This window comes from Pseudophryne corroboree, chromosome 7, assembly GCF_028390025.1.
Source record: "Pseudophryne corroboree isolate aPseCor3 chromosome 7, aPseCor3.hap2, whole genome shotgun sequence".
Lineage (NCBI taxonomy): Eukaryota > Metazoa > Chordata > Amphibia > Anura > Myobatrachidae > Pseudophryne > Pseudophryne corroboree.
Window position 1 is genome coordinate 135300564 of NC_086450.1, and position 27183 is coordinate 135327746.

Sequence of the window (27183 nt, forward strand, 5' to 3'; positions counted from 1 at the left end):
AACAATTGTAGAAATAATGCTTATTTTACCAGCCACAGAGGGTCAGGGGCAGGAGGGCAGTTACTGTACCTTCCAGGAAATGTAATGTTTAGGGCGAAGGTGTGGTATACAGGGAGATATGGGCCTTCCTTCACCATTCTGTGTAACAATAAGCATTGTGATCCACCCGCTCGTAGCTTGCGCACATATAGAACTTGGCATATACAAATGTGTCCTCAAACATAATTGCTGCAGTCGCGCCAAACAGACCCTCTCTGTGCGCCAGGTCCTGTGAGACTCTGCTAGTGTTGGCCGTCTTATTTGTGTGTTGCGACTAGTACGCACCAGGAGACTGTGCTGATTACATTGATATGCGACACTTGTATATCTGAGTGCGACTGAGTCTCTGAATCTGCATACGAAGATTCCAATATACGTTTTTTGCAATATAAGTTCCCTTGTGCTTTGTATATAGGCTCAGTCACACACAGGTATACAAGTGTCACATATCAAATGAATCAGCACTGTCTCCTGATGCATCCTAGACTAAGACGCATTTTGGCAAAAAGACACCCGACGCTTACAGAGTTGCATGGGACCTGGCGGCTCACTCACACTAGGCATCTCGCGCTGCGTGTCATGTTGCGACTAGATGTATGAGGACACATCTGTATATGCACTATTTTCCTGCACGTAGCAAATTGTGTACACTCCGCACCGAATGCTGAATGCAGTGTTCATACAGTAAATCAGCGCTTATGTGACAGGAACTTGGTGCCTACCCTGCCTTCTACACGCAAATACAGTGTCTAAGTCCTGGCCTGCCAGAGTTATTCTATGTGGATGTATCAAATGCCTGTAGGCCACTAACACAGGGGCAGCCAGCAGTTGAGTCATATGACATAGAATCTGTGTGGTGATGTATTTGGTTCCCAGCTGTGCCAGTAGTCACATGCAGTATGCGCACTGATCTGATTCAGAGATTGACGCAAATGCCTTTCGCAGCTGCGATTCAGTATGTAGTGGCGGTGCTAAAATGAGCAAATGGTGCAGCCACCGGGATTTGTCTTGAGACACCCACTGGAGGTGTCTGAGATCCCCCATTTTGTGTATGAAGACACAACCGTCGGGGACACATTGCTTGTTAACCGACCTGAGTATGGTGGTGCAGTTAGGACATTGGGAATAAGATGCCAGAGCCAATTAACTGCATATGGAATCGCACACCTGTCACTCACTTTGCACATAAATCCTCACAGCTACTGCCGGTGCAAGGTGTCTCTGCACATGCTCAGGGGGTAATTCAGACCTGATCACTGTGCTGCTAATTTTGTTGTCCTGCGATCAGATAGTTGCTGCCCAAGGAGAGTATAAATTAGCCGTGCAAGTGTGCGATTGCATGTGTACGCCGTGCGAAAATGTCCCTCAGTCAGCGGACAGCTGCAAATCCGTTCGCAACTCACTCACCATCGAATGGTTTTTCCAGTGTTTGCAGGCTGTGCGCAGCCCAGGACATAATCCTGTAGTGCGAAAAGAACAGGCTGATTAGGTCCAGAGCTGACGTCACACACCCTCCCAGAAAACGCTTGGGAGCGCCTGCGTTTCCCCTGGCACTCCCAGAAAATGGCCAGTTACCACCCACAAATGTCCTCTTCCTGTTAATCAGCTTGCGAATGGCTGTGCGATCGAAATTTTTGCACCAGCTTGTTGCTGTTTGGTGACATGCATGCACATTGCGGTGCATGCATAGTCAATCGATAATGCACAGCAGCAATCAGGTCTGAATCGGGCCCTCAGTGCGAATCAAATGACTGCCAAGTTGGTAAAAGATTGCTCCTCTGCATACAGCCTCTGACTTAGGCCCAGTGCTCCTTGTTATATCACCATTTTAAAACACAGCCTGAAACGGGTTTTATATACCTATAATATAACTTATACATTACATTTTGTGCCCAAAAAATGTCTTCTGGCAAGCAAGAGAGGCGCTATAAAGGGAGGAGCAGAACAAAGGATGATCTTTATACATATGTTTATGTTTGGATAATTTCATAATTTAGAGGTTTTTTGTTTTTTTTTTGCTGAATGAGCGACTGATGATCCCTATAAGACAGTAATGAGATACAGTTATGCATTAGAAATACACGGTTTCTCTAACCCCATAAAACTTAACGTATGATTTAGAATGATGTGCCAATACTGGAGTGCTAGTATAAAGGGTTTTTAACCTTTAGCTGCACACCCATTATTGAAATGGCAGCCATACTAAGCATTAGCATGCGGGAGAAAGACTGCTCTATTGTGTACTGTGTACTGTATTGTGCTGTCACCCAGTAGGGTATCAGGCTTTCTCCAGCATCTGATAAAGTGTTCAGATTGTAGTTGTGCTGTGGCATGACCTTGAGACCTGTTTTGCATGCACAGGCTAAAAAGAAAAGGAAAGAAGACGCAGCAAATGCCAAAATTTTGGAAGCCGAAAAACGAATAAAGGTTAGTTTAGATAAGAGCGTCCTTTCCAACTTGTCTCTTTATATCTGACATGCTTTGGTTATGTCATTTAGATTGACTGACATGCTTTTACTTAAATGGATACTGGACCTCAGTTGTTCTGCAGACTGTCCTAACCTGACTCCATTGGGTCATGTTTGAGTAGTTCCTTAATCATTTATACGTAAGTTAAAGAACCTGAATCTCAAGAAGCTTTGTATAAAGTAAAATAAAATAACATAATCAGATGTATTTGTAAAAATGTCTGAAAATTAACATAGTAAAGATATCTAACGTGTAGATTTCATCATGGGGCACTTTTTACCTTCTGTGCTACACAGTAAAGGTCTACATAGATGGTGAAATGTGTTGTTTGCACTAAGGGCCTAATTCAGACCTGATCGCAGCAGCAAAATTGTTCTCTAAAGGGCAAAACCATATGCACTGCAGGTGGGGCAGATATAACATGCGCAGAGAGAGTTATATTTGGGTGGGGTGTATTCAAACTGAAATTTAAATTGCAGTGTAACAATAAAGCAGCCAGTATTTACCCTGCACAGAAACAATATAACCCACCCGAATCTAACTCTCTCTGGACATGTTAGATCTGCCCCACCTGCAGTATTGCCCATCAGATTACAATTTTGTTGCTGCAATCAGGTCTGAATTAGGCCCTATGTCACTGTACAACGGGCTCTGTGGACAGTTTAATCACACTGTGATGTTCAGATCACCAAATAATCGGCTGACGAAGTGTCACAGACATTCTGGTTAACGTACAATGCCCCACCAAACTACATTGTCAGTTGACTAGATTTCCCAGTTTGCTCCGTGTATGCTTCTGACCTGTTAGGTCCCAGTCAGAAAATTATGTCTGGTCAATTTTGTTGAAAACAGCAGTGTGTGTGGCCCATATTTCTGTCCGTTCCCATATTAATGGATAGTGTATGACACATTATAGAGGTAGATAATAAGGTTGCACACAATGATAAGCATTCTATCCCATTTCCCATCTGTGCTGTAATTCTATTGGTAGGTAGTTTTATAATGCGGTCAACATTTATATTCAAGGACCCAAACTGACAGCAGTTTCAATCATTGTCTTAATGGGATCGATTAAATATTTATTAAGGTTGGCAGAGATTACATTTGGATAATGCCTGTGGCCTGACCATTTGTACAGTCATGTGACCACACTAATTCTACCCCATAGGGTTTAACCATATGTTTCTTGGGATGAATCGCTTTCAGACAGTCTACCTTGTAGTTTTAACTTAACTTTGATGTGTGAGAGAAGAAAGTAAAGAGTAGATAATTGAGATTGTGCCATATTTTTTTTTAAAAAAAGCAGACTACAGCCGGCAGATGGTGAATATCTAGATGATCAAATAGGTTCAAGTCCAAGAGGATATGAGAAGAGCATGAAAACAGTATTGCTTCCTGATATTAAATCTAGAAAATGCTCATGTCTAAAAGCTCTGGGTGGCTACCAGTTTGGTGTCCGCACTGCAAAAGGCACATGGGGGCGATGTATTAAGCCAGGAGAAGTGATAAAGCAGTGATAAGTGGAAAAAGTGATAACGCACCACGGTCAACTCCTAACTGTAATTTTTCAAACCCGTAATGATTGGCTGGTGCGTTATCACCTTCCACTTATCACTGTTTTATCACTTCTCCAGCCTTAATACATCTGCCCCATGATTCTTAAAACATCATCAATCCAGTCAGTGGGGTATGGAATACGAGTATCTGTCTGTTGTTGATAATCACATTGTCTATTGACATATTTTGATCCAGCGGTCCCATAGAGCCAGTCATCCTGTTACACCTCCAGTGGATTGAAGAAACCCTTTTTAGAAGTTCATTGCTGCTTTGTTTTGTGATTTGGCAACACATAACACAGGAGGGAATGTAACCAGTGGAGTACCCCAGGGATCTGTACTTGGACCAGTGCTTTCTAATATCTTTATTGGTGACATTGCCAATAGCATTAAAGGGAAAGAATGCCTTTTTGCAGATGGCACAAAGGTATGCAACAGGGTAGATGCACCAGGAGGGGTAAAACAAATGATTGATGATCTTGGTCGGAAGACTAGAGGAATTGTCAAGAGTGTGGCAATCATGCACTTGGGTCTCAAAAAATCCCAAAATCCAGAGGCTTAGGGGTATATTCAATTGCAGTCGAAAACTGCCATCTGTCGAAAAGACGGCAGTTTTCGACTTTTTAAGGTCGAATCCTGATTCGACCTATTCAAAGCTTTTCGACAAGTCGAGGCATTAGACTTGTCGAAAAGCACGTGGATCGGCGGAATAGCTGCCGATCCACGTGTTGATGACGAAAACGGGGCCAAATCCGACAGGTTTTGGCCCCCTTTTCGACCATCTTAATCCGACATCAAAATGATGTCGGAATGAGATGGACCCAGAGGAGGCGAGGAAGGGGGGGGAGTCGCAGGGAGACAGGGGGACAGCCGGCGGGCACACAGGAGAGATCAGTGCTACAGTAGCGCTGCAGCTGGATGTCACTCACCCGCCCGACCTCACGGCACGCAGCTGGAGTCGGGTGGAAGCTGCCGTGAGGTCGGGCGGTTGAGTGACATCCTGCTGCGCTGATCTCCTCTGGCTGCCGCCGGCTGTCCCCCCGCGGCTCGCCCCCCTCTCCTCCTCTGGCTCCCATCTAAATTCGACTTGAAAAAGTCGAATTTTAGATGGGATTGAATAGGGGTTGTCGGATCCATTCCGACAAATACATGTCGGAATGGATCCGACTTTAATTGAATATACCCCCAAATATAGTATTAATGGCACTATACTGGAAACTACTGAGGAGGAAGGGGATCTAGGTGTCAATATTTCAGGTGACTTAAAGGCAGGTAAGCAATGTAACAAAGCAATGAGGAGGGATAGTCAGATGCTTGGCTGCATTGGGAGAGGAATCAGCAGCAGAAAGAAAGAAGTAATAATGCCACTGTATAAATCATTGGTACGGCCTCATCTAGAATACTGTGTTCAATTCTAGAGACCATATCTTCAAAAGCATATTAATACTAGAGATGAGCGGGTTCGGTTTCTCGGAAACCGAAGCCCCCCGAACTTCACCCTTTTTACACGGGTCCGAGGCAGGTTCGAACCTTCCCGCCTTGCTCGGCTAACCCAAGCGCGCCCGAACGTCATCATCCCGCTGTCGGATTCTCGCGAGATTCGGATTCTATATAAGCAGCCGCGCGTCGCCGCCATTTTCACTCGTGCATTGGAGATGATAGGGAGAGGACGTGGCTGGCGTTCTCTCCGTTTATTGTTGAACTTGATTGCTTTATTGCTTAATTGTGGGGAGGACTGGGGAGCAGCTGTTAGGAGGAGTACAGTGCAGAGTTTTGCTGATAAGTGACCACCAGTTTTTATCCGTTCTCTGCCTGAAAAAAACGCTCCATACCATATCTGTGCTCAGTGTGCTGCATAATATATCTGTGCTCACACTGCTTAATTGTGGGGACTGGGGAGCAGCTGTATTATATAGCAGGAGTACAGTGCAGATTTTTGCTGACAGTGACCACCAGTATACGTTGTCTGCCTGAAAAACACTCCATATCTGTGCTCAGTGTGCTGCTTTATTGTGGGGACTGGGGACCACCAGTATAATTAATATTATATAGGAGGAGTACAGTGCAGAGCTTTGCTGACCAGTGACCACCAGTATACTATATATAGCAGTACGGTACGGAAGGCCACTGCTGTACCTACCTCTGTGTCGTCATTCATTAAGTATACTATCCATCTACATTCTATACCTGTGGTGCATTTTAGTTTTGCAGTTTGCTGACAGTGACCACCAGTATACTATATATAGCAGTACGGTAGGCCACTGCTGTACCTACCTCTGTGTCGTCATTCATTAAGTATACTATCCATCTACATTCTATACCTGTGGTGCATTTTAGTTTTGCAGTTTGCTGACACAGTGACCACCAGTATACTATATATAGCAGTACGGTAGGCCACTGCTGTACCTACCTCTGTGTCGTCATTCATTAAGTATACTATCCATCTACATTCTATACCTGTGGTGCATTTTAGTTTTGCAGTTTGCTGACACAGTGACCACCAGTATACTATATATAGCAGTATGGTAGGCCACTGCTGTACCTACCTCTGTGTCGTCATCCATTAAGTATACTATCCATCTACATTCTATACCTGTGTTGCATTTTAGTTTTGCAGTTTGCTGACACAGTGACCACCAGTATACTACATATAGCAGTACGGTAGGCCACTGCTGTACCTACCTCTGTGTCGTCATCCATTAAGTATACTATCCATCTACATTCTATACCTGTGGTGCATTTTAGTTTTACAGTTTGCTGACCCAGTGACCACCAGTATACTATATATAGCAGTACGGTACGGAAGGCCACTGCTGTACCTACCTCTGTGTCGTCATTAAGTATACTATCCATCTACATTCTATACCTGTGGTGCGCCTCTTTTTTTCTTTGCATCATGTGCTGTTTGGGGACAATTTTTTTGAAATGCCATCCTGTCTTGACACTGCAGTGCCACTCCTAGATGGGCCAGGTGTTTGTGTCGGCCACTTGTGTCGCTTAGCTTAGTCACACAGCGACCTTGGTGCGCCTCTTTTTTTCTTTGCATCATGTGCTGTTTGGGGACAATTTTTTTGAAGTGCCATCCTGTCTTGACACTGCAGTGCCACTCCTAGATGGGCCAGGTGTTTGTGTCGGCCACTTGTGTCGCTTAGCTTAGTCACACAGCGACCTTGGTGCGCCTCTTTTTTTCTTTGCATCATGTGCTGTTTGGGGACAATTTTTTTGAAGTGCCATCCTGCCTGACACTGCAGTGCCACTCCTAGATGGGCCAGGTGTTTGTGTCGGCCACTTGTGTCGCTTAGCTTAGCCATCCAGCGACCTCGGTGCAAATTGTAGGACTAAAAATAATATTGTGAGGTGTGAGGTGTTCAAAATAGACTGGAAATGAGTGGAAATTATGGTAATTGAGGTTAATAATACTATGGGATCAAAATGACCCCCAAATTCTATGATTTAAGCTGTTTTTTAGTTTTGTTTTTTTAAAAACACCCGAATCCAAAACACACCCGAATCCGACAAAAAAATTTCGGTGAGGTTTTGCAAAAACGCGTCCGAATCCAAAACACGGCCGCGGAACCGAATCCAAAACCAAAACACAAAACCCGAAAAATGTCCGGTGCACATCACTAATTAATACATTAGAGTACAAAGCAGGGCAACCAGAATGGTGCACATAACTTACCCAGAAAGACTAAAAAATCTCAATATGTATAGTTTGGAGCAGAGAAGGGAAAGGGAGGTCATGATAGATACTTTCAAATATACCAAGGGTTTTAACAAAGTCCAGGAGGGAAACATTCTCCAAATGAAGAGAAGCAATAGGGCACGAGGACATGCACTGAGACTGGAGGGATATAGGTTCAGGGGAAATTTGAGGAAAAATTACTTCACAGAAAGGGCAGTGGACAGGTGAAATAGCCTCCCAGCAGAGGTGGTAGATGCTAAGACAGTAGAGCAATTTAAACATGAATGGGATAGGCATAAGGATATCCTTACAAAGAAATAAGGATCAAATACGGTTTGAGATATAAATATGGTAAAAAAAAAGGGGCAGACTAGATGAGCCAAGTGGTTCTTATCTGCCGTCAAATTCTATGGGGCATATGCAATTGCCGGCGAATCGCGGCAATTTTTCACCCGTTTTTTAATTCGACACAATTCGACCGTCGAATTCCGGCAGGTGGGTGCCGGAACTCTACATATTCAATAAAAAACGGATTCGACAGTCCCGCTGTCGAAAAACGCCCGATTTGACGGATTTTGATTAGATTTTTAAAAATGTAAAAAAAAACGGGGAAAAACGGGAAAAAACCCGGAAAAAAATTGCGTGGGATCCCCCCTCCTAAGCATAACCAGCCTCGGGCTCTTTGAGCCGGTCCTGGTTGCCAAAATACGGGAGGAAAAATGACAGGGGATCCCCCGTATTTTAACAACCAGCACCGGGCTCTGCACCTGGTGCTGGTGCAAAAAATACGGGGGACAAAAAGAGTAGGGGTTCCCCGTATTTTTTGGACCAGCACCGGGCTCCACTAGCTGGACAGATAATGCCACAGCCGGGGGTCACTTTTATACAGCACCCTGCGGCCGTGGCATTAAATACCCAACTAGTCACCCCTGGCCGTGGTACCCTGGAGGAGTGGGGGCCCCTTCAATCAAGGGGTCCCCCCCCCCAGCCACCCAAGGGCCAGGGGTGAAGCCCGAGGCTGTCCCCCCCATCCAAGGGCTGCGATGGGGGGCTGATAGCCTTGAGTAAAATGAAAGAATAGTTTTTTCCAGAAGAACTACAAGTCCCAGCAAGCCTCCCCCGCAAGCTGGTACTTGGAGAACCACAAGTACCAGCATGCGGGTGGAAAAACGGGCCCGCTGGTACCTGTAGTTCTACTGGAAAAAAAATACCCAAATAAAAACAGGAGACACATACCGTGAAAGTAAAAGTTTATTTCATACATGCCGACACATACATACTTACCTATGTTGACTGTCCGACACTGGCCACGGCCCCCTCGTTACTGAAGAATCCGGGGTACCTGTAAAAAAAATTCTACTCACCTAAATCCAGTGTCCGGATCTTTTTTAATAATCCTCGTACTTGGCAAAACGGCAAACCGAACCAAATGGACTGAAAGGGGTCCCATGTTTACACGTGAGACCCCTTTCCACGAATGCCGGGACCCCACGTGACTCCTGTCACAGAGGGTCCCTTCAGCCAATCAGCGAGCGCCACGTCGTGGCACTCTGCTGATTGGCTATGCGCGTCTGAGCTGTCAGACAGCGCATCGCAAAGCCTTACCATTATATTCAATGGTGGGAACTTTGCGGTCAGCGGTGAGGTCACTTAGCGGTCAGCGGCTGACCGCTAGTGACCTCACCGCTGACCGCAAAGTTCCCACCATTGAATATAATGGAGGAGCTTTGCGATGCGCTGTCTGCCAGCTCAGACGCACATAGGCAATCAGCAGAGTGCCAGGACATGGCGCTCGCTGATTGCCTGAAGGGACCCTCTGTGACAGCAGTCACAGGGGGAGTCTGCATTCGGGGAAAGGGGTCCCATGTGTAAACATGGGACCCCTTTCAGTCCGCCTGGTCCGGGTGTTTGTTTTTTTATTTTGACAAGTACGTGGATTATAAAAAAAGATCCGGACACTGGATTTAGGTGAGTAGAATTTTTTTTACAGGTACCCCGGATTCTTCAGTGACGAGGGGGGCGTGGCCAGTGTCGGACTGTCAACATAGGTAAGTATGTATGTGTCGGCATGTATGAAATAAACTTTTACTTTCACGGTGTGTGTCTCCTGTTTTTATTTGGGTATTTTTTTTCCAGTAGAACTACAGGTACCAGCGGGCCCGTTTTTCTCCCGCATGCTGGTACTTGTGGTTCTCCAAGTACCAGCTTGCGGGGGAGGCTTGCTGGGACTTGTGGTACTACTGGAAAAAAGAATATTCTTTCATTTTTCAAAAGGCTATCAGCCCCCCATCCGCAGCCCTTGGATGGGGGGGCAGCCTCAGGCTTCACCCCTGGCCCGTGGGTGGCTGGAGGGGGGGGGGGACCCCTTGATTGAAGGGGTCCCCACTCCACCAGGGTACCCCGGCCAGGGGTGACTAGTTGCGTATTTAATGCCACGGCCGCAGGGACCAGTATAAAAGTGTCCCCCGGCTGTGGCATTATCTACCCAGCTAGTAGAGCCCGATGCTGGTGTCAAAAATACGGGGGACCCCTACGCTTTTTGTCCCCCGTATTTTTTGCACCAGCACCAGGCGCAGAGCCCGGTGCTGGTTTTAAAAATACGGGGGATCCCCTGTCAGTTTTTTCCCTGGATTTTTAGAACCAGGACCGGCTCGAAGAGCCCGAGGCTGGTTATGCTTTGGAGGGGGGACCCCACGCATTTTTTTCTCTGATTTTTACCCCATTTAATTTAAAAAATAAATAAATATATATATATATATATATATATATATTTTTTTTATATTTTTTTTAAATATATAAATAATACTTGTGCCTCCTAAATAGACAAACCATGTACCTAATCCCTTCTAATATAAATAGATATGCTATTACCAATAAAAAAAAACACAAAAAAACATGTTTTTAAAAAAATTTATTACATTCCGCCAGCAAAGTGTGGCGGATTGAAAATGACGAATTTACTATCTAAAAGCACTGTTGTCGAATTTACAATCTTCAATTGAATATACTTTTGTCGAATTGCCGCATTTGTACCATTGCAGAAATGTCGAATTTGACAAATGTCGAATTTCAAAAAGTCAACTTTGGAAAGTCCGTTTTTTTGACGAAAAGCATTGTCGAATTTTTTTGGGGGGCGAAAATGTCCCGTTTTTCGACATTTTCGGGAATTCGACCGCAATTGCATATACCCCTATGTTTCTATATGGTCAATATAAATTTGACCATTCAGTGGGTTCAGTGGCTGATCTGTCCTTTTTGCATTTTTGGAATATTTACACTTACATTTATGAGTGTTACAAGATTAGTCTGTCTGACTCGGCAAGTTGAACAGGACACCTCCACACATAACCTGTTGGGGGAGGGTATTGTGCTCCTGGGCAGGTTAAGGAACAGCTGTCCCTTTATTTAAAAATCTTGGCATGGTATATGTTGCTATATATTATCTCAACTGTACAAATCACCAAAAGCCATTTTATTTTGTTCTCTACTTAAGTCTTTTTTTTTTTTTTTCATTATTATTTAAAGAAAGGTTACATTATGGAGAAACTGCTCGCTGTAATTTACGGTAAAATAGCATACATACTGCGGCGTATTCACAGTTGCAGGCTAGTCTGTCTTGTGGGCGGAGCTTTATCTTTTTTTGCACTGCGCATGCTCCATAGAAGAGCACACGGAACTGATCCACTACCGGCGATATAGAGTGGTACACTTCTCAGCTCCACTGCACTGAATGGGGGAAGTAGACAGTAACAAGGCAATCGCACGAAGAATGTGGTACGGATCAGTGATCCGCAGGTGTGTGGATGGAATTGCAGGCTACTTGCTAGTGAGCCTACATAGAGTTTCGCCTGTTTTCAGATGGGACTTGTGCACCAAGCACAGGGCTGGTCCAGACGCGTGAAATGTATGTGTGCTCCCCTTCATTACTGACCCAATAACAGTGGCCTGATGGAGAGGGAGTACTGTACCAGTTTGTGTATAGTATCTTATCTGTAATCACTCTGCGAATGCCCATAGAATGGAATGCACCCTTATAAGCTTATGCAGAATTTCGGTACTTAGATCCGCCTGCATCTGGGAAAGCGGGACATAGGAGGGAAGACTGAGTACAGTACTGACGTGTTTGCTTAATTGTGAACAAATACAGTCCTGGAACATGCCACATGTACTCCTGAAACTAGCACTAGCGACAAGCGTTTAATTGGCGGATTAAGAGTACACCGCTGTCTACAGCAGATGCGTTCTTTGCTGCTTCAGCATCCAAGATAATAAAAGGGCTAACGCTGCTCCTTACCTCTATGGGGAGAATTCAAGTGTTTTACACGCCGGCGGCCACTAGATGGCGTCTGACGAAGCAATTCAAGTGTTGCTCCGTTTGGGTGCGCACAGCCGCCAGCGCTGACATTACTGTTATGATGTTCCGTCATTTTGAAGGGCTGGTAACTGATATTTTATAATGCTATTGTATACGTGTTTTAGCAGTCTTTATTTTACATGAGAGGGAGAGCTGCTTCTACTGTATTATAGAGGTTTTGGATTTTATTGATGCTAGATATTTTAGATGTATTTTGTAAGCAAGAAAATGGTACAGAACATGGGTGGAACTGTTTGTTGTGTAGACTTGGCACATATGCTACTAGTGCCAACCTGATGCATGCATTTAGCCATAGGAGCAGGTTTTGTACCCCAGTCGGTAGTTCATATTGTCTTATGTGACTGTGTGTGGGGGTTTGTAAAGGAATGCATTTGGCATCCCTGCGTTCGGGATGCCGACGGTCATGTGACCGACACTGGAATCCCGACAGCCCTCAGGAGACTGGCGCCGGGACACCGACATCCGACATCCTGAAGGTGAGTATCAGGGTGGGGGTTAGGGACTAGGGGGGCTAGGGTTAGGCATTAGGGGGTTAGCCGTAGCCGACACCCCTGGAGGTTTAGCCCTTGCCAACACCCCTGGAGGGTTAGGATAGGGGAGGAAAGAGGGGTAAAATACTTACCCCTGTCCCGTTTGTAACAGGTGTAGACACTAATTGCTGAGCTTATTTATTTATTTATTTATTTATTTATTTATTAACAGTTTCTTATATAGCGCAGCATATTCCGTTGCGCTTTACAATTAGAACAACAGTAATAGAACAAAACTGGGTAAAAACAAACATATAGAGGTAGGAAGGCCCTGCTCGCAAGCTTACAACATGCTTGCCGACACTCCCGCATTCTGCGGGAGCCTCCCGTATTACCCCTCCGTCCCCCGGTCCCCCGCAAAGTTCTCCCAGTCCCCCGGAATCCCCCAGCTCCATCTGAAAAAAGTCCAGACCGCACACAAATGTGGGCGGAGCTTAGCAGAAGTATGCAAAATAGGCACCGCGGGCCCGTGGGTAGTAGCCTCAGTCCTCAGAGCCACTCAGCACAGCCTGCACGCAGCCAGCCATTATGGAAAGTTTACAGCACAGCTCTCCAGTGGCCGTGCCCGTGGCAGCAGCAGCGGATCCCTCCCCTTCCCCCCCTCATGTTGGGAGCTGCAGACTGACCTTAAGGGGGGTGGGGGGGTTGATGGGGAGCTGGCACGGAAAGCAGCTTTGGTCTGCTGGGGAGTTTGAAGGTCCGGGGTGACTGGGAGCTCAGAGGAGAGGCTGGAGCAGGAGAAGGAGTGGTACAGTACACCAGTACCAGTGTACAGTACATGGTTCTAACTCAGCAGCTTCATAGGCTGGCATTGTGTATAGGCTGCTACTGTCCTGTGTGCTGTGGTGTGTTGGTTGGCTGGCACTGATCTGTGTTGGGGGGGGGGGGTGCAGACTGGCACTGACCCCTATGTGTCTGTGTAAGGTGGCACTGTCCCGTTTGTGTGTGTGAGTTGGCACTGATGTGTGTGTGTATGTAGGCTGGTACTCCTCCCCTGTGTGTGTGTAGGCTGGCACTGACCTGTGTGTGTGTAGGCTGGCACTGACCTGTGCGTGTGTAGGCTGGCACTCCCCCATGTGTGTGTAGGCTGGCACTCCCCTGTCTGTGTGTATGTGTGTGTAGGCTGGAACTCACCCCCCCCCGTGTGTGCGTGTGTGTGTGTGTGTGTGTGTGTGTGTGTGTGTGTGTGTAGGCTGGCACTCCCCCGTGTGTGTGTGTGTGTGTGTGCGCGTAGGCTTGCACTCCATGTGTGTGTGTGTGTGTGTGTGTGTGTGTGTGTGTGTGTGTGTGTGTGTAGGCTGGCACTCCATGTGTGTGTGTATGTGTGTGTAGGCTGACACTCCCCCATGTGTGTGTGTGTAGGCTGACGTGTGTGTGTTTAGGCTGGCACTGATCTGTGTGTGTGTAGGCTGGCACTCCTCCGTGTGTGTGTGTGTATGTGTGTGTGTGTGTGTGTAGGCTGGCACTCCATGTGTGTGTGTGTGTGTGTGTATGTGTGTGTAGGCTGACACCCGTGTGTGTGTGTGTGTGTGTGTGTGTGTGTGTGTGTGTGTGTGTGTGTGTAGACTGGCACTGACGTGTGTGTGTGTGTGTGTGTGTGTGTGTGTGTGTGTGTGTGTGTGTGTGTGTGTGTAGGCTGACACTCCTCATGTTGAGAGGAGTCAATCAGTGTCAATGATCACATAAATTGGCGATATTTGACGACTGCCCATACACAATCCCCCTCTGGCAGTAATTTAGATGTAAATGTATCATCTGGAAATAGAATTTTACAACAGAAAAGACTTGGCTCACCTAGTCTGCACTGATACTGCTCCCCTCCATGTATTACTTTCTAAACATAGCACAAAGACATGCAGGCAATGTATGAATGGTCAGTAGCACTGACCTGTTCCGACACCTGTACCTATCGAATTCTACAGCTGCAGGTGTCGATGCCCACACACCACAGCAGGGACAGAGCTGTCCCTGGCTGTGACAGCTGCCGGCTCCAGGCTGCATAGGAGATCTCGTGAGAGTAGCGAGATCCCGCGCATGTGCACTGGAGCCGGCCGGATAGGGAGACACAGCACATCAGCACTGAGCTGATGCGCTGTGTGCTCAGCCGGGGATCGCCGGAGGGGAAAATTTCATTCCCCCGCTTCGGCAGACAAGATATTCATACATCTTGTCATTAGCGAGGCGAAGCAGGAAGTACTATAGCACATTGCCCCTTTAGTTTCCACCTGCCACTGCATAATATCATCCTGAGCTGCAATTGACATGACCATAGGTGGAGCTAGACAGATCCTTTAGGCGGAGCATGACATGCCAGCTCAGCAGCGCGCTGTGCGACCTCTCATACCATTTAGAATCTCCCTGAAATTAATTTCTCTAACGTCCTAGTGGATGCTGGGACTCCGTCAGGACCATGGGGAATAGCGGGCTCCGCAGGAGACAGGGCACATCTAAATAAAGCTTTTAGGATCACATGGTGCGTACTGGCTCCTCCCCCTATGACCCTCCTCCAAGCCTCAGTTAGGTTTTTGTGCCCGTCCGAGAAGGGTGCAATCTAGGTGGCTCTCCTAAAGAGCTGCTTAGACAAAGTTTTTTTAGGTTTAAATCTCAGTGAATCCTGCTGGCAACAGGATCACTGCATCGAGGGACTTAGGGGAGAGATTTCCAACTCACCTGCGTGCAGGATGGATTGGAGTCTTAGGCTACTGGACACTTAGCTCCAGAGGGAGTCGGAACACAGGTCATCCTGGGGTTCGTCCCGGAGCCGCGCCGCCGACCCCCCTTACAGACGCTGAAGATCGGAGGTCCGGAAAGCAGGCGGCAGAAGACTCCTCAGTCTTCATGAAGGTAGCGCACAGCACTGCAGCTGTGCGCCATTGTTGCTACACGTCTCACTGATTCAGTCACGGAGGGTGCAGGGCGCTGCTGGGGGCGCCCTGGGCAGCAATATTAAATACCTTTAGTGGCGAAAAATACATCACATATAGCCATTAAGGCTATATGTATGTATTTAACCCAGGCCAGTTTTCTTAAAACCCGGGAGAAAAGCCCGCCGAAAAAGGGGCGGAGCTTATTCTCCTCAGCACTCAGCGCCATTTTCCTGCTCAGCTCCGCTGGTGAGGAAGGCTCCCAGGATTCTCCCCTGCACTGCACTACAGAAACAGGGTAACAAAGAGAAGGGGGGCATAATTTGGCGATATTGATATATTAAAAGCGCCTATATCAAAAACAACACCTTCTAGGGTTGTTTATATACATTTATAGCGCTTTTGGTGTGTGCTGGCAAACTCTCCCTCTGTCTCCCCAAAGGGCTAAGAGGGTCCTGTCTTCGATTAGAGCATTCCCTGTGTGGCTGCTGTGTGTCGGTACGTGTGTGTCGACATGTATGAGGACGATGTTGGTGTGGAGGCAGAGCAATTGCCGGTAATGGTGATGTCACCCCCTAGGGAGTCGACACCGGAATGGATGGCTTTAGTTATGGAATTACGTGATAATGTTAGCACATTACAAAAGTCAGTTGACGAAATGAGACGGCCGGAAAACCAGTTAGTACCGGCTCAGGCGTCTCAGACACCGTCAGGGGCTGTAAAACGTCCCTTACCTCAGTCAGTCGACACGGGTACCGACACAGATGAATCTAGTGTCGACGGTGAAGAAACAAACGTATTTTCCAATAGGGCCACACGTTATATGATCACGGCAATGAAGGAGGCTTTGCAGATCTCTGATACTGCTGGTACCTCAAAAAGGGGTATTATGTGGGGGGTGAAAAAACTACCTGTAGCTTTTCCAGAATCAGAGGAATTGAATGACGTGTGTGATGAAGCGTGGGTTAACCCAGATAGAAAACTGCTAATTTCCAAGAAGTTATTGGCATTATACCCTTTCCCACCAGAGGTTAGGGCGCGCTGGGAAACACCCCCTAGGGTGGATAAGGCGCTCACACGTTTATCAAAGCAAGTGGCGTTGCCGTCTCCTGATACGGCCGCCCTCAAGGATCCAGCAGATAGGAGGCTGGAAACTACACTGAAGAGTATATACACACATACTGGTGTTATACTGCGACCGGCAATAGCCTCAGCCTGGATGTGCAGTGCCGGGGTAGTGTGGTTGGATTCCCTGACTGAAAATATTGATACCCTGGATAGGGACAGTATTTTATTGACTCTAGAGCAATTAAAGGATGCGTTTCTTTATATGCGAGATGCTCAGAGGGATATTTGTACTCTAGCATCAAGGGTAAGCGCGATGTCCATATCTGCCAGAAGAAGTTTATGGACGCGACAGTGGTCAGGTGATGCGGATTCCAAAAGGCATATGGAAGTATTGCCATATAAAGGAGAGGAATTATTTGGGGTCGGTCTTTCGGACCTGGTGGCCACGGCAACTGCCGGCAAATCCACTTTTTTACCTCAGACCCCCTCCCAACAGAAAAAGACACCGTCTTTTCAGCCGCAGTCCTTTCGCTCCTATAAAAACAAGCGACCAAAAGGACAGTCTTATCTGCCGCGAAGCAGAGGAAAGGGTAAGAGAGGGCAGCAAGCAGCCCCTGCCCAGGACCAGAAGCCCGCCCCGGGTTCTACAAAGCCATCAGCATGACGCTGGGGCTTTACAAGCGGACTCAGGAGCGGTGGGGGGTCGACTCAAGATTTTCAGCAATCAGTGGGCTCGCTCACAAGTGGACCCGTGGATCCTGCAGATAATATCTCAGGGTTACATGTTGGAGTTCGAAAGGTCTCCCCCTCGCCGGTTCCTAAAGTCTGCTTTACCAACGTCTCCCTCAGAAAGGACGTCGGTATTGGAAGCCATTCACAAGCTGTATTCTCAGCAGGTGATAGTCAAGGTACCCCTCCTACAACAGGGAAAGGGGTATTATTCCACACTATTTGTGGTACCGAAGCCAGACGGTTCGGTAAGACCTATTCTAAACCTGAAATCCTTGAACCTGTACATACAGAAATTCAAGTTCAAGATGGAGTCACTCAGAGCAGTGATAGCGAATCTGGAGGAAGGGGACTTCATGGTATCCCTGGACATAAAAGATGCTTATCTGCATGTCCCAATTTACCCCTCACACCAAGGGTATCTCAGGTTCGTGATACAAGACTGTCATTATCAGTTTCAAACGCTGCCGTTTGGTTTGTCCACGGCTCCTCGGGTCTTTACCAAGGTAATGACCGAAATGATGGTTCTTCTACGAAGAAAAGGCGTATTAATTATCCCTTACTTGGACGATCTCCTGATAAGGGCAAAGTCCAGAGAACAGCTGGAAGTCGGTGTAGCACTAACCCAGGTAGTGCTTCAGCAACACGGGTGGATTCTGAATCTTCCAAAATCTCAATTGACCCCGACAACACGTCTGCTGTTCCTGGGAATGATTCTGGACACGGTTCAGAAAAAGGTGTTTCTCCTGGAGGAGAAAGCAAGGGAGTTATCCGAACTTGTCAGGAACCTCCTAAAACCAGGAACTGTGTCAGTACATCAATGCACAAGAGTCCTGGGAAAGATGGTGGCTTCTTACGAAGCAATTCCATTTGGCAGATTCCATGCACGAACATTTCAGTGGGATCTGCTGGACAAATGGTCCGGATCGCATCTGCACATGCATCAGCGGATAACACTGTCACCAAGAACAAGGTTGTCTCTCCTGTGGTGGTTGCAGAGTGCCCATCTGTTAGAGGGCCGCAGATTCGGCATACAGGACTGGGTCCTGGTGACTACGGATGCCAGCCTACGAGGCTGGGGAGCAGTCACACAGGGAAGGAACTTCCAGGGCGTGTGGTCAAACCTGGAGACGTCCCTTCACATAAATATACTGGAGCTAAGAGCGATCTACAATGCTCTAAGCCTGGCAAAACCGCTGCTTCAGGGTCAGCCGGTGTTGATCCAGTCGGACAACATCACGGCAGTCGCCCACGTAAACCGACAAGGCGGCACGAGAAGCAGAAGAGCAATGACAGAAGCGGCAAGGATTCTGCGCTGGGCGGAAAATCATGTCATAGCACTGTCAGCAGTGTTCATCCCGGGAGTGGACAACTGGGAAGCAGATTTCCTCAGCAGACACGACCTTCACCCGGGAGAGTGGGGACTCCATCCAGAAGTCTTCCACATGATTGTGAACCGTTGGGAAAAACCAAAGGTGGACATGATGGCGTCTCGCCTCAACAAAAAATTGGACAGATATTGCGCCAGGTCAAGAGACCCTCAGGCAATAGCTGTGGACGCTCTGGTAACACCGTGGGTGTACCAGTCAGTGTATGTGTTCCCTCCTCTGCCTCTCATACCAAAGGTACTGAGAATTATACGGAAAAGGGGAGTAAGAACAATACTAGTGGCTCCGGACTGGCCAAGAAGAACTTGGTATCCGGAACTTCAAGAGATGCTCACGGAGGATCCGTGGCCTCTACCTCTAAGAAGGGATCTGCTTCAGCAGGGACCTTGTATGTTCCAAGACTTACCGCGTCTGCGTTTGACGGCATGGCGGTTGAACGCCGGATTCTAAAAGAAAAGGGCATTCCAGAGGAAGTTATTCCTACCTTGATGAAGGCTAGGAAGGAAGTGACTGTACAACATTATCACCGCATTTGGCGAAAATATGTTGCGTGGTGTGAGGCCAAAAAGGCCCCAACGGAAGAATTTCAATTGGGTCGATTCTTACATTTCCTGCAAGCAGGATTGTCTATGGGCCTAAAATTAGGGTCCATTAAAGTTCAAATTTCGGCCTTTTGTCAAAGGTGTACTACATATACAACCCCCAATGGTGCCTCCAGTGGCACCGTGGGATTTGAACGTAGTTTTGAATTTTCTCAAATCTCATTGGTTTGAGCCTCTAAAATCGGTAGATTTAAAATACCTTACATGGAAGGTAACCATGTTATTGGCCCTGGCTTCAGCCAGGAGAGTTTCAGAGTTGGCGGCTTTATCGTACAAAAGCCCATATCTGATTTTCCATTCGGACAGGGCAGAACTGCGGACACGTCCTCATTTTCTCCCTAAGGTGGTTTCGGCTTTTCACTTGAACCAGCCTATTGTGGTGCCTGCGGCTACTAGCGACTTGGAGGACTCCAAGTTACTGGACGTTGTCAGAGCATTAAAAATATATATTTCAAGGACAGCTGAAGTCAGAAAATCTGACTCGTTGTTTATATTGTATGCACCCAACAAGATGGGTGCTCCTGCGTCTAAACAGACGATTGCACGTTGGATCTGTAGCACAATCCAATTTGCACATTCTGTGGCAGGCCTGCCACAGCCTAAATCTGTAAAGGCCCACTCCACAAGGAAAGTGGGCTCATCTTGGGCGGCTGCCCGAGGGGTCTCGGCATTACAACTTTGCCGAGCAGCTACGTGGTCAGGGGAGAACACGTTTGTAAAATTTTACAAATTTGATACTCTGGCTAAGGAGGACCTGGAGTTCTCTCATTCGGTGCTGCAGAGTCATCCGCACTCTCCCGCCCGTTTGGGAGCTTTGGTATAATCCCCATGGTCCTGACGGAGTCCCAGCATCCACTAGGACGTTAGAGAAAATAAGAATTTACTTACCGATAATTCTATTTCTCATAGTCCGTAGTGGATGCTGGGCGCCCATCCCAAGTGCGGATTGTCTGCAATGTTTGTACATAGTTATTGTTACAAAAATCGGGTTATTACTATTGTTGTGAGCCATCTTTTCAGAGGCTACTTCATTTGTTGTTATCATACTGTTAACTGGGTTCAGATCACAAGTTGTACGGTGTGATTGGTGTGGCTGGTATGAGTCTTACCCGGGATTCAAGATCCTTCCTTATTGTGTACGCTCGTCCGGGCACAGTACCTAACTGAGGCTTGGAGGAGGGTCATAGGGGGAGGAGCCAGTACGCACCATGTGATCCTAAAAGCTTTATTTAGATGTGCCCTGTCTCCTGCGGAGCCCGCTATTCCCCATGGTCCTGACGGAGTCCCAGCATCCACTACGGACTATGAGAAATAGAATTATCGGTAAGTAAATTCTTATTTTCCAAAAGTAGGCAAGTATGGCTTACAATCTATAGGGAAATAGGCATTGGATACAGAAGGATTGATGCTACCTATTGCATAATGGTCCACCAGATTGCTAGGATTTGGCCAAGTAAACTTGTTTCTAGTGTAAGGTGATTTTTATTATCTATTTATGTTTAACTAAATTACTCGTTGCATCATTAAATATTGTAATTGAACTGATTTACTGTATAGATGTCCAGAAATGAGCCTGATCTACAAGCAGATGTACTATCTACAAGCATATATGTCGAAGCTTTACTGTGACAGCTTTTCTAATTAAATTGGTTACTAGAGAACCTGTGGTTTATTGCATACCTCAAAGCACCATATACGTAGATAGCAATTCAGCAGTATGGTTGTTTGTAAAAGTCTGAGTAAACGATGTCGGCAATTCCAGTATGTTGTCTGTGACTGGTGCCATTTCCTGGGTGAATGCAGTATTCCACTTCCCTGATCTGTTGTCACAGACTGTGATTCACAATATAATCTTAATTTAGTCCACATAAGCATATAGCGTATCCATAATTTACAGGCTCCAATGTAAGTAACAGCATGCCATCTGCTGACCAGATTTGGAACAGCAACTACTATGATTTTTTTTTCCAACATCAGGTTTACGCTGTAATCTGTAATCATCATCATTACTGACTATTCCAAAAACATAATTATCTATCCATACATTTTTTTTGTTCTCAAAATGTCCTTAAAAAATAGATTATATCATATGTATATGTGTGTGTGTATATATTATATATACACATATGCCCACACAATTGTGCATACTGTTATTAAATTGGGCAGATGAAATTGCGTACTGTAATTAAATTGGGCACATAGACATTATCTTGGCAAATAAAACTGAAATACGCTGTAGTAAGGCATTGCTATATGGTTTATGTTATTCAAAATGAATGAATAATGACAGTGAGTACGTTTGTTAATCATACTTTCTATAGCTGATATAAAGTCTTGCTTCTGTTTTTTGTTTAAGGAGAAGGAAATGAGACGGCAACAGGCAGTTCTTCTGAAACACCAGGTCTGTACACTTGTAATGCTAAGCGTGAATTCATAAGTAATACATTAAAATATGTGTATACATAATTAAAGTGTACGTCTTGCTTACTTAAGTTAATAAAGCCATTTTGCGGGCTAAAACAATATGTAGCCTAACTTATAAACGTATTAATTCACTAGGAACTAGTGATGCTTCTATGAGATCACTGGTTCCTACTAAATTAATTGGCTAATTCTCATAATATTGCTTCAACCGACAAAATGGCTGCCTTCCCTGTGAATATTCTACAGATGCCCTTAAAACTGCTTGTTGGTGTGTGTTTTATAATTACCTTATACTTATTACTGCGCCATATATCCTGGTGACATATTTTCTGCCTTGCTTTGGTTATGGGAGCTTCTGGGGTAATTTTTTTTTCTCAAATGGTTATGTTGTATTCTGCATTTATTTCTGTTTCATAATGATGTGCCAACTCTTTCTACCAGGAGTTGGAGAGGCATAGACTAGATATGGTATGGGTATGTTTATTTTTGTACGTCTTAACACCGCATTGTGATTATTTTGGTTGTGACATGGTTGTCCTAGCAATGCATAAAGTGTAGCATTGGCTGCTGTCATATTACATCTCTCCCTGCATGGCTTAACAGTGGAACGTACTGCATACATCTGCTAATTAACCTGGATAGACTAATATGGCTCAGGCTACTTCACACTGCTGACTTCTGTTACTTCACAAGCTGACAGGAATATATTTGGTCATTTGCACAGGCAGAAATGTAAATCTCCCTTCAAAACTCCAAGATGCATCAGTTATCAGCAATGCACCTTGTCAAATGTTTTCTTAAGTACAGTATCCCTTGCCCCTTCCTCTAAAATGGCACAATGCAGCATTTTGTAACTTTATGCAGTGCATAAAAGGAGAGTCAGTTGGATAATCTTCTCTTTAATTTTTCATTCATGCATGTTTATCAGCCATATATATATATTTTTCCACTTGGTCTATTAGTAAATAAAATAATGTCAGCATTTACAACTATATATAAAAAAGGCTCAATTTTAAGTAGCTGGACTCCTATTGCGATAACTTGTCACAGTACATTGCTCAGGCAATGAGAGTTCTCTTGTTACCTACAGACAATGGAAACAGAGACTGTAGCCTTTACTTTCACTAGGAACCAGTGACATCACCCGTGCACATAGGCAGCCATTTTGAGGACCGATTCCATCTTCCATGAGACTTTAGCCTATCGTTTCACTAGGAACCAATGATACTGAGGCAGATGTGGCTCGGAGATGTCAGAGAGTCCTCGATTCTTAAGAATATTGGTTCATTTCACAAAATGGCTGCCTTCAGGGTGTAGAAGGTTAATGACCTCCATTTCAACCACTATTTAGTCTGTGTATTCTAATTGTAAGCTCACAAAGGAGCATCACACTGTAACTGACCAAGAGTATACTTTGTGCGCTTTTGTGGTTTTTAATTTATTTTTTTACACCGTCTTCATTATTCATTGCTTTACTATTACCGCTTTTGATTTTTGTACCCGCTTTTCTAAACCGCAACTAAAATATGCACAAACTTGACCTTATGTGCCTTGTATTAAGGTCACTCACTGTGACCAGTCTCAATGCTAAATCTGCTACTCTCAGCTTCATGTTCACCAAATGCCTTGTGTTGTTGTTTTGTTGTTGTTGTTCCTTTCTTTTCTTTTTTTTTTTTGTGTGTTCTGCTTGGGCTTTTTCTGTCTGATCTTGTATCTGTTCTGCTAGGAACGAGAGAGGAGGAGACAACACTTAATGCTTCTGAAGGCTGTAGAGGCTCGTAAAAAGGCTGAGGTATGCGTTGTCTCAGCTTTACAGGGAAGGTGATAAATGTGCACCTTAGCTGGATTTCCTTCACAGATTTTATGTTGTACCTTTCAGAATCCATATCCCTGTTCTGGAAAGAATATATTTTACAGTGTAGCCATCTCGTGTATATATATATATATATATATATATATATATGATGGTAACAACTATTTCAATGTAAATGATCACGGAGAAGTAGTGACTTCACAATATTTAAGAGAATTATATATCAATATATATATATCAATTATTACAGGAATTAGCAAAGTCACTATTCAAGAGAATGTAAATCATCCTATGAAGTAGTCACCTCACACCTCAGTGAAGGGGCTTCTTGGAGTGAATACTAATTAGTTACTAAACTGAGTTAGTAAATACTAACTCAGACCCAAGTTCTGTAGGTGATGGTTCCACTTCAGTTTCTAGATAGTGACATTCCAGTCATTTTAATTTGCCTAATAGGCCCACTTTGGAATATCAATTAAAATTGGATACAGTTATCAATAAAACTGCTGAGTTTTGATAGCAATTTGGGCACTTTTGTTACAAAACAGTATTCTACGTTCAGACTATTTAAAGTGGTAGCAATGGTACAGAAATGGGGTTCACAGACCAAAACGTAGCCCATGTTAGACATCCTAAGTATTATCAGAATTTTTAGAGCTGCATATATTTGTAAAGTAAGAAGTAAAAATAATGAATTACAATGCAGCATATATCAATAATGTCTATTATTGCTATATGTCTATTACTGCACAGTTGGAAGAGTGCAGGGTTATGTAGGCCTTGAGAAGTAAATGACTAAACTATAAATTTCCTATAAAATAGTATACGCTCATAAGCAGAGCAGCCATAATATTCGAAATGGTACATTTAAAAGTCCGTAGGTACAGTATGTGTAAGACGCAAAGTGCTTCACGCCTGAAAGGGGAACAAGGTCTTCTGTGATGTAAAGGAGCAGGTAGAAACTAATGGTTATGACTGTATTTAATTATGATGAACAGGCAGTTGCTTATCTGGTATAGTTTTCTGTCTGAATAAAACCATTTTTCTTCAGAAATTTTTTAGACTTACTGTTTTATAATTATATTTATCCTGAAGGAAAAGGAGCGTTTAAAGCAGGAAAAGCAAGATGAGAAACGGCTGAATAAAGAACGTAAACTGGAACAACGGCGGCTGGAACTGGAACTGGCCAAGGAGCTAAAGAAGCCAACAGAAGATATGTGTTTAGCTGACCAAAAGGTATCTTCATATGAGAGCTGTGCAGGCAGATCCCCATGTCCTGGTTCGTCTATGGGAGTTAGGACCCTATTCAGTTAGAGTAGCAGATTCTGCTACTGCTTCTATCACATGCTGGGGGCCGACCATCATGTTGGCCGTCCGCAATTTAAATGTGGATGACCATGCGAAGGCAGACACACCGCTGCCATCTTTTCCATCAAAGTGACTGCTTGTGATGTCACGCAACTGCCCCAAAAATGGCACAGACCCACCTGCGTTTGTAGCCCCCCGCAATGCCGCATCGCCGCGGTGTGAATGCCTCTGCCTACAGCTTATATGTGTATTGCATAGCTTATGTGTGTCACTTCAGTCCGCCTCCCACTTCGCCCCATCCTGCCCTGCACCAGCACACTTGAGTAATCCTCCTCCGTCCTTTGTCCTGAAGCTGCACTGAGAGCCGTTGGTTCCTGAGTCATGTACCCCACTGTGCATGTCATAGACAAGACAGACCTTTATCTATTTATCTCTATCTATCTACTGTGCAAAAGTTTTAGGCAGGTGTGGAAAAAATGCTGCAAAGTAAAAGGCCCCATACACTTGTCCGACCTAATGTCGGAGGCGATCACAGGCGATCACCCCGGCAGCCTCCCGGGTAGCAGGATCGCCAAGGATATATCGGATGCTGTCCTTTTGAATCCGATGTATCCTGGGCGATCCCAGCCATGCTTCCAAGTCGGACCAGATTGAATTTGCGGCACATTCAATCTGGAGGATCCGATCCGATGCTCACGGGAACGTGCATCGGATCGAATTGGCCCGAAGACACCTCAAAAATGCCCGATGTCACCCAATATATCAGGCTGAATGCCCGAATTGGGCTGAAATCGGGCATAATCGCTCTAGTGTATGGGGCCCGTAAGAATGCTTTCAAGACTAGAAGTGTAAATAGTTTATTTTTATCAATTAACAAAATTCAAAGTGAATGAACAGAAGAGAAATCTAAATCAAATTAGTATTTGGTGTGACTACTCTTTGCCTTCAAAACAGCATCAATTCTTCTAGGTACACTTGCACACAGTTTTTAATGGAACTCGGCAGAGAGTTTGTTTCAGACATCTTTGAGAACTAACCACAGATCTTCTGTAGACGTAGGCTTGCTTAAATACTTCTGTCTCTTCATGTAATCCCAGACAGACTTGATGATGATGAGATCAGGGCTCTGTGGCGGCCATAGCATCACTTCCAGGACCCCTTGTTCTTATTTGTACTGAAGATAGTTCTTAATGATATTTGCTGTATGTTTGGGGTTGTTGTCCTGCTGCAAAATAAATTTGGAGCCAATCAGACATCTCCCTGATGGTATTGCATGGTGTATAAGTACCTGCCTTTATTTCTCAGCATTGAGGGCACCATTAATCCTGACCAAATCCCCAATTCCATTTTCTGAAATGCAGCCCTACACTTACAAGGAACCTCCACCATGGTGACTGTTGCCTGCAGACACTCATTATTGTACCGCTCTCCAGCCCTTCGACGAGCAAACTGCCTTCTGTCACAGTCAGATATTTCACATTTTAACTCATCAGTCCATAGCACCTGCTGCTATTTTTCTGCACCCCAGTTCCTATGTTTTTGTGCAGAATTGAGCCGCTTGGCCTTGTTTCCACATCAAAGGTATGGCTTTTTGGCCACAGTTCTTCCATGAATACCACTTCTGGCCAGACTTCTCTAAACAGTAGATGGGTGTACCTGGGTTCTACGCAGTCACGGCTTCAGAGGTGGGGCTGAAGCGCAGTCCAGTTTTAAAATAGGGGAGTTACACCAATTGCCAGTGAATCAGTTTGGGATGACAGTTGGTGTCAGTTGGTGTGTCTCCCCTATTTGAAAAATTTGGACTACGTTCCAGTCCCACCTGTGGAGCCGCCACTGGTCCCACTGGTTTCTGGCAATTCTGAGCTGGTGGCACTGCTGGACATCTTCTTATTTCAAAGGATAGTAAGCATGATGTGTCTCTCATCCGATGCACTAAGATTCCTTGGCCGACCATTGCGTCTATGGTCCTCAACGTTGCCCGTTTCTTTGTGCTTCTTAAAAAGAGCTTGAACAGCACATCTTGAAACCCCAGTCTGCTTTGAAATCTTTGCCTGGAAAAGACCTAGCTGATGCACTACCTTTTGTCTTGTTGCTGTGCTCAGTCTTGCCATGGTGTATGATCTGTGACATAAACTGTCTTCCACAACCTCACCTTTGTAGCAGAGTTTGGCTGTTCCTCTCTCAGTTTTAAGCATCCTACACTGTTGTTTCTGTTTCAGTTAATGATGTGTTTCAACCTACATATGAAACGGATGATCATTATCACCTGTTTGGTATGATTGGTTAATCATACACTTAACTATAATCCTTCCAAATCCCTTACTTTGTGCAAG

At 45.3% G+C, this 27183-nt stretch overlaps 1 protein-coding gene across 3 annotated transcripts in view; it reads left to right on the top strand.

Moving 5' to 3' along the window:
• The window catches only part of BAZ2B (bromodomain adjacent to zinc finger domain 2B), a 131219-nt gene that overhangs the window by 18435 nt on the left and 85601 nt on the right, over positions 1–27183 (top strand). For 2 of the 3 annotated variants that reach the window (XM_063933673.1, XM_063933675.1), the window contains 5 exons: positions 2401–2466; positions 21662–21706; positions 22171–22197; positions 23456–23521; positions 24638–24778. In XM_063933673.1, the coding sequence (XP_063789743.1) occupies positions 2401–2466; positions 21662–21706; positions 22171–22197; positions 23456–23521; positions 24638–24778 (345 nt within the window). The remainder of the gene's footprint in view (positions 1–2400; positions 2467–21661; positions 21707–22170; positions 22198–23455; positions 23522–24637; positions 24779–27183) is intronic. The other variant, XM_063933674.1, reaches the window with a different exon arrangement.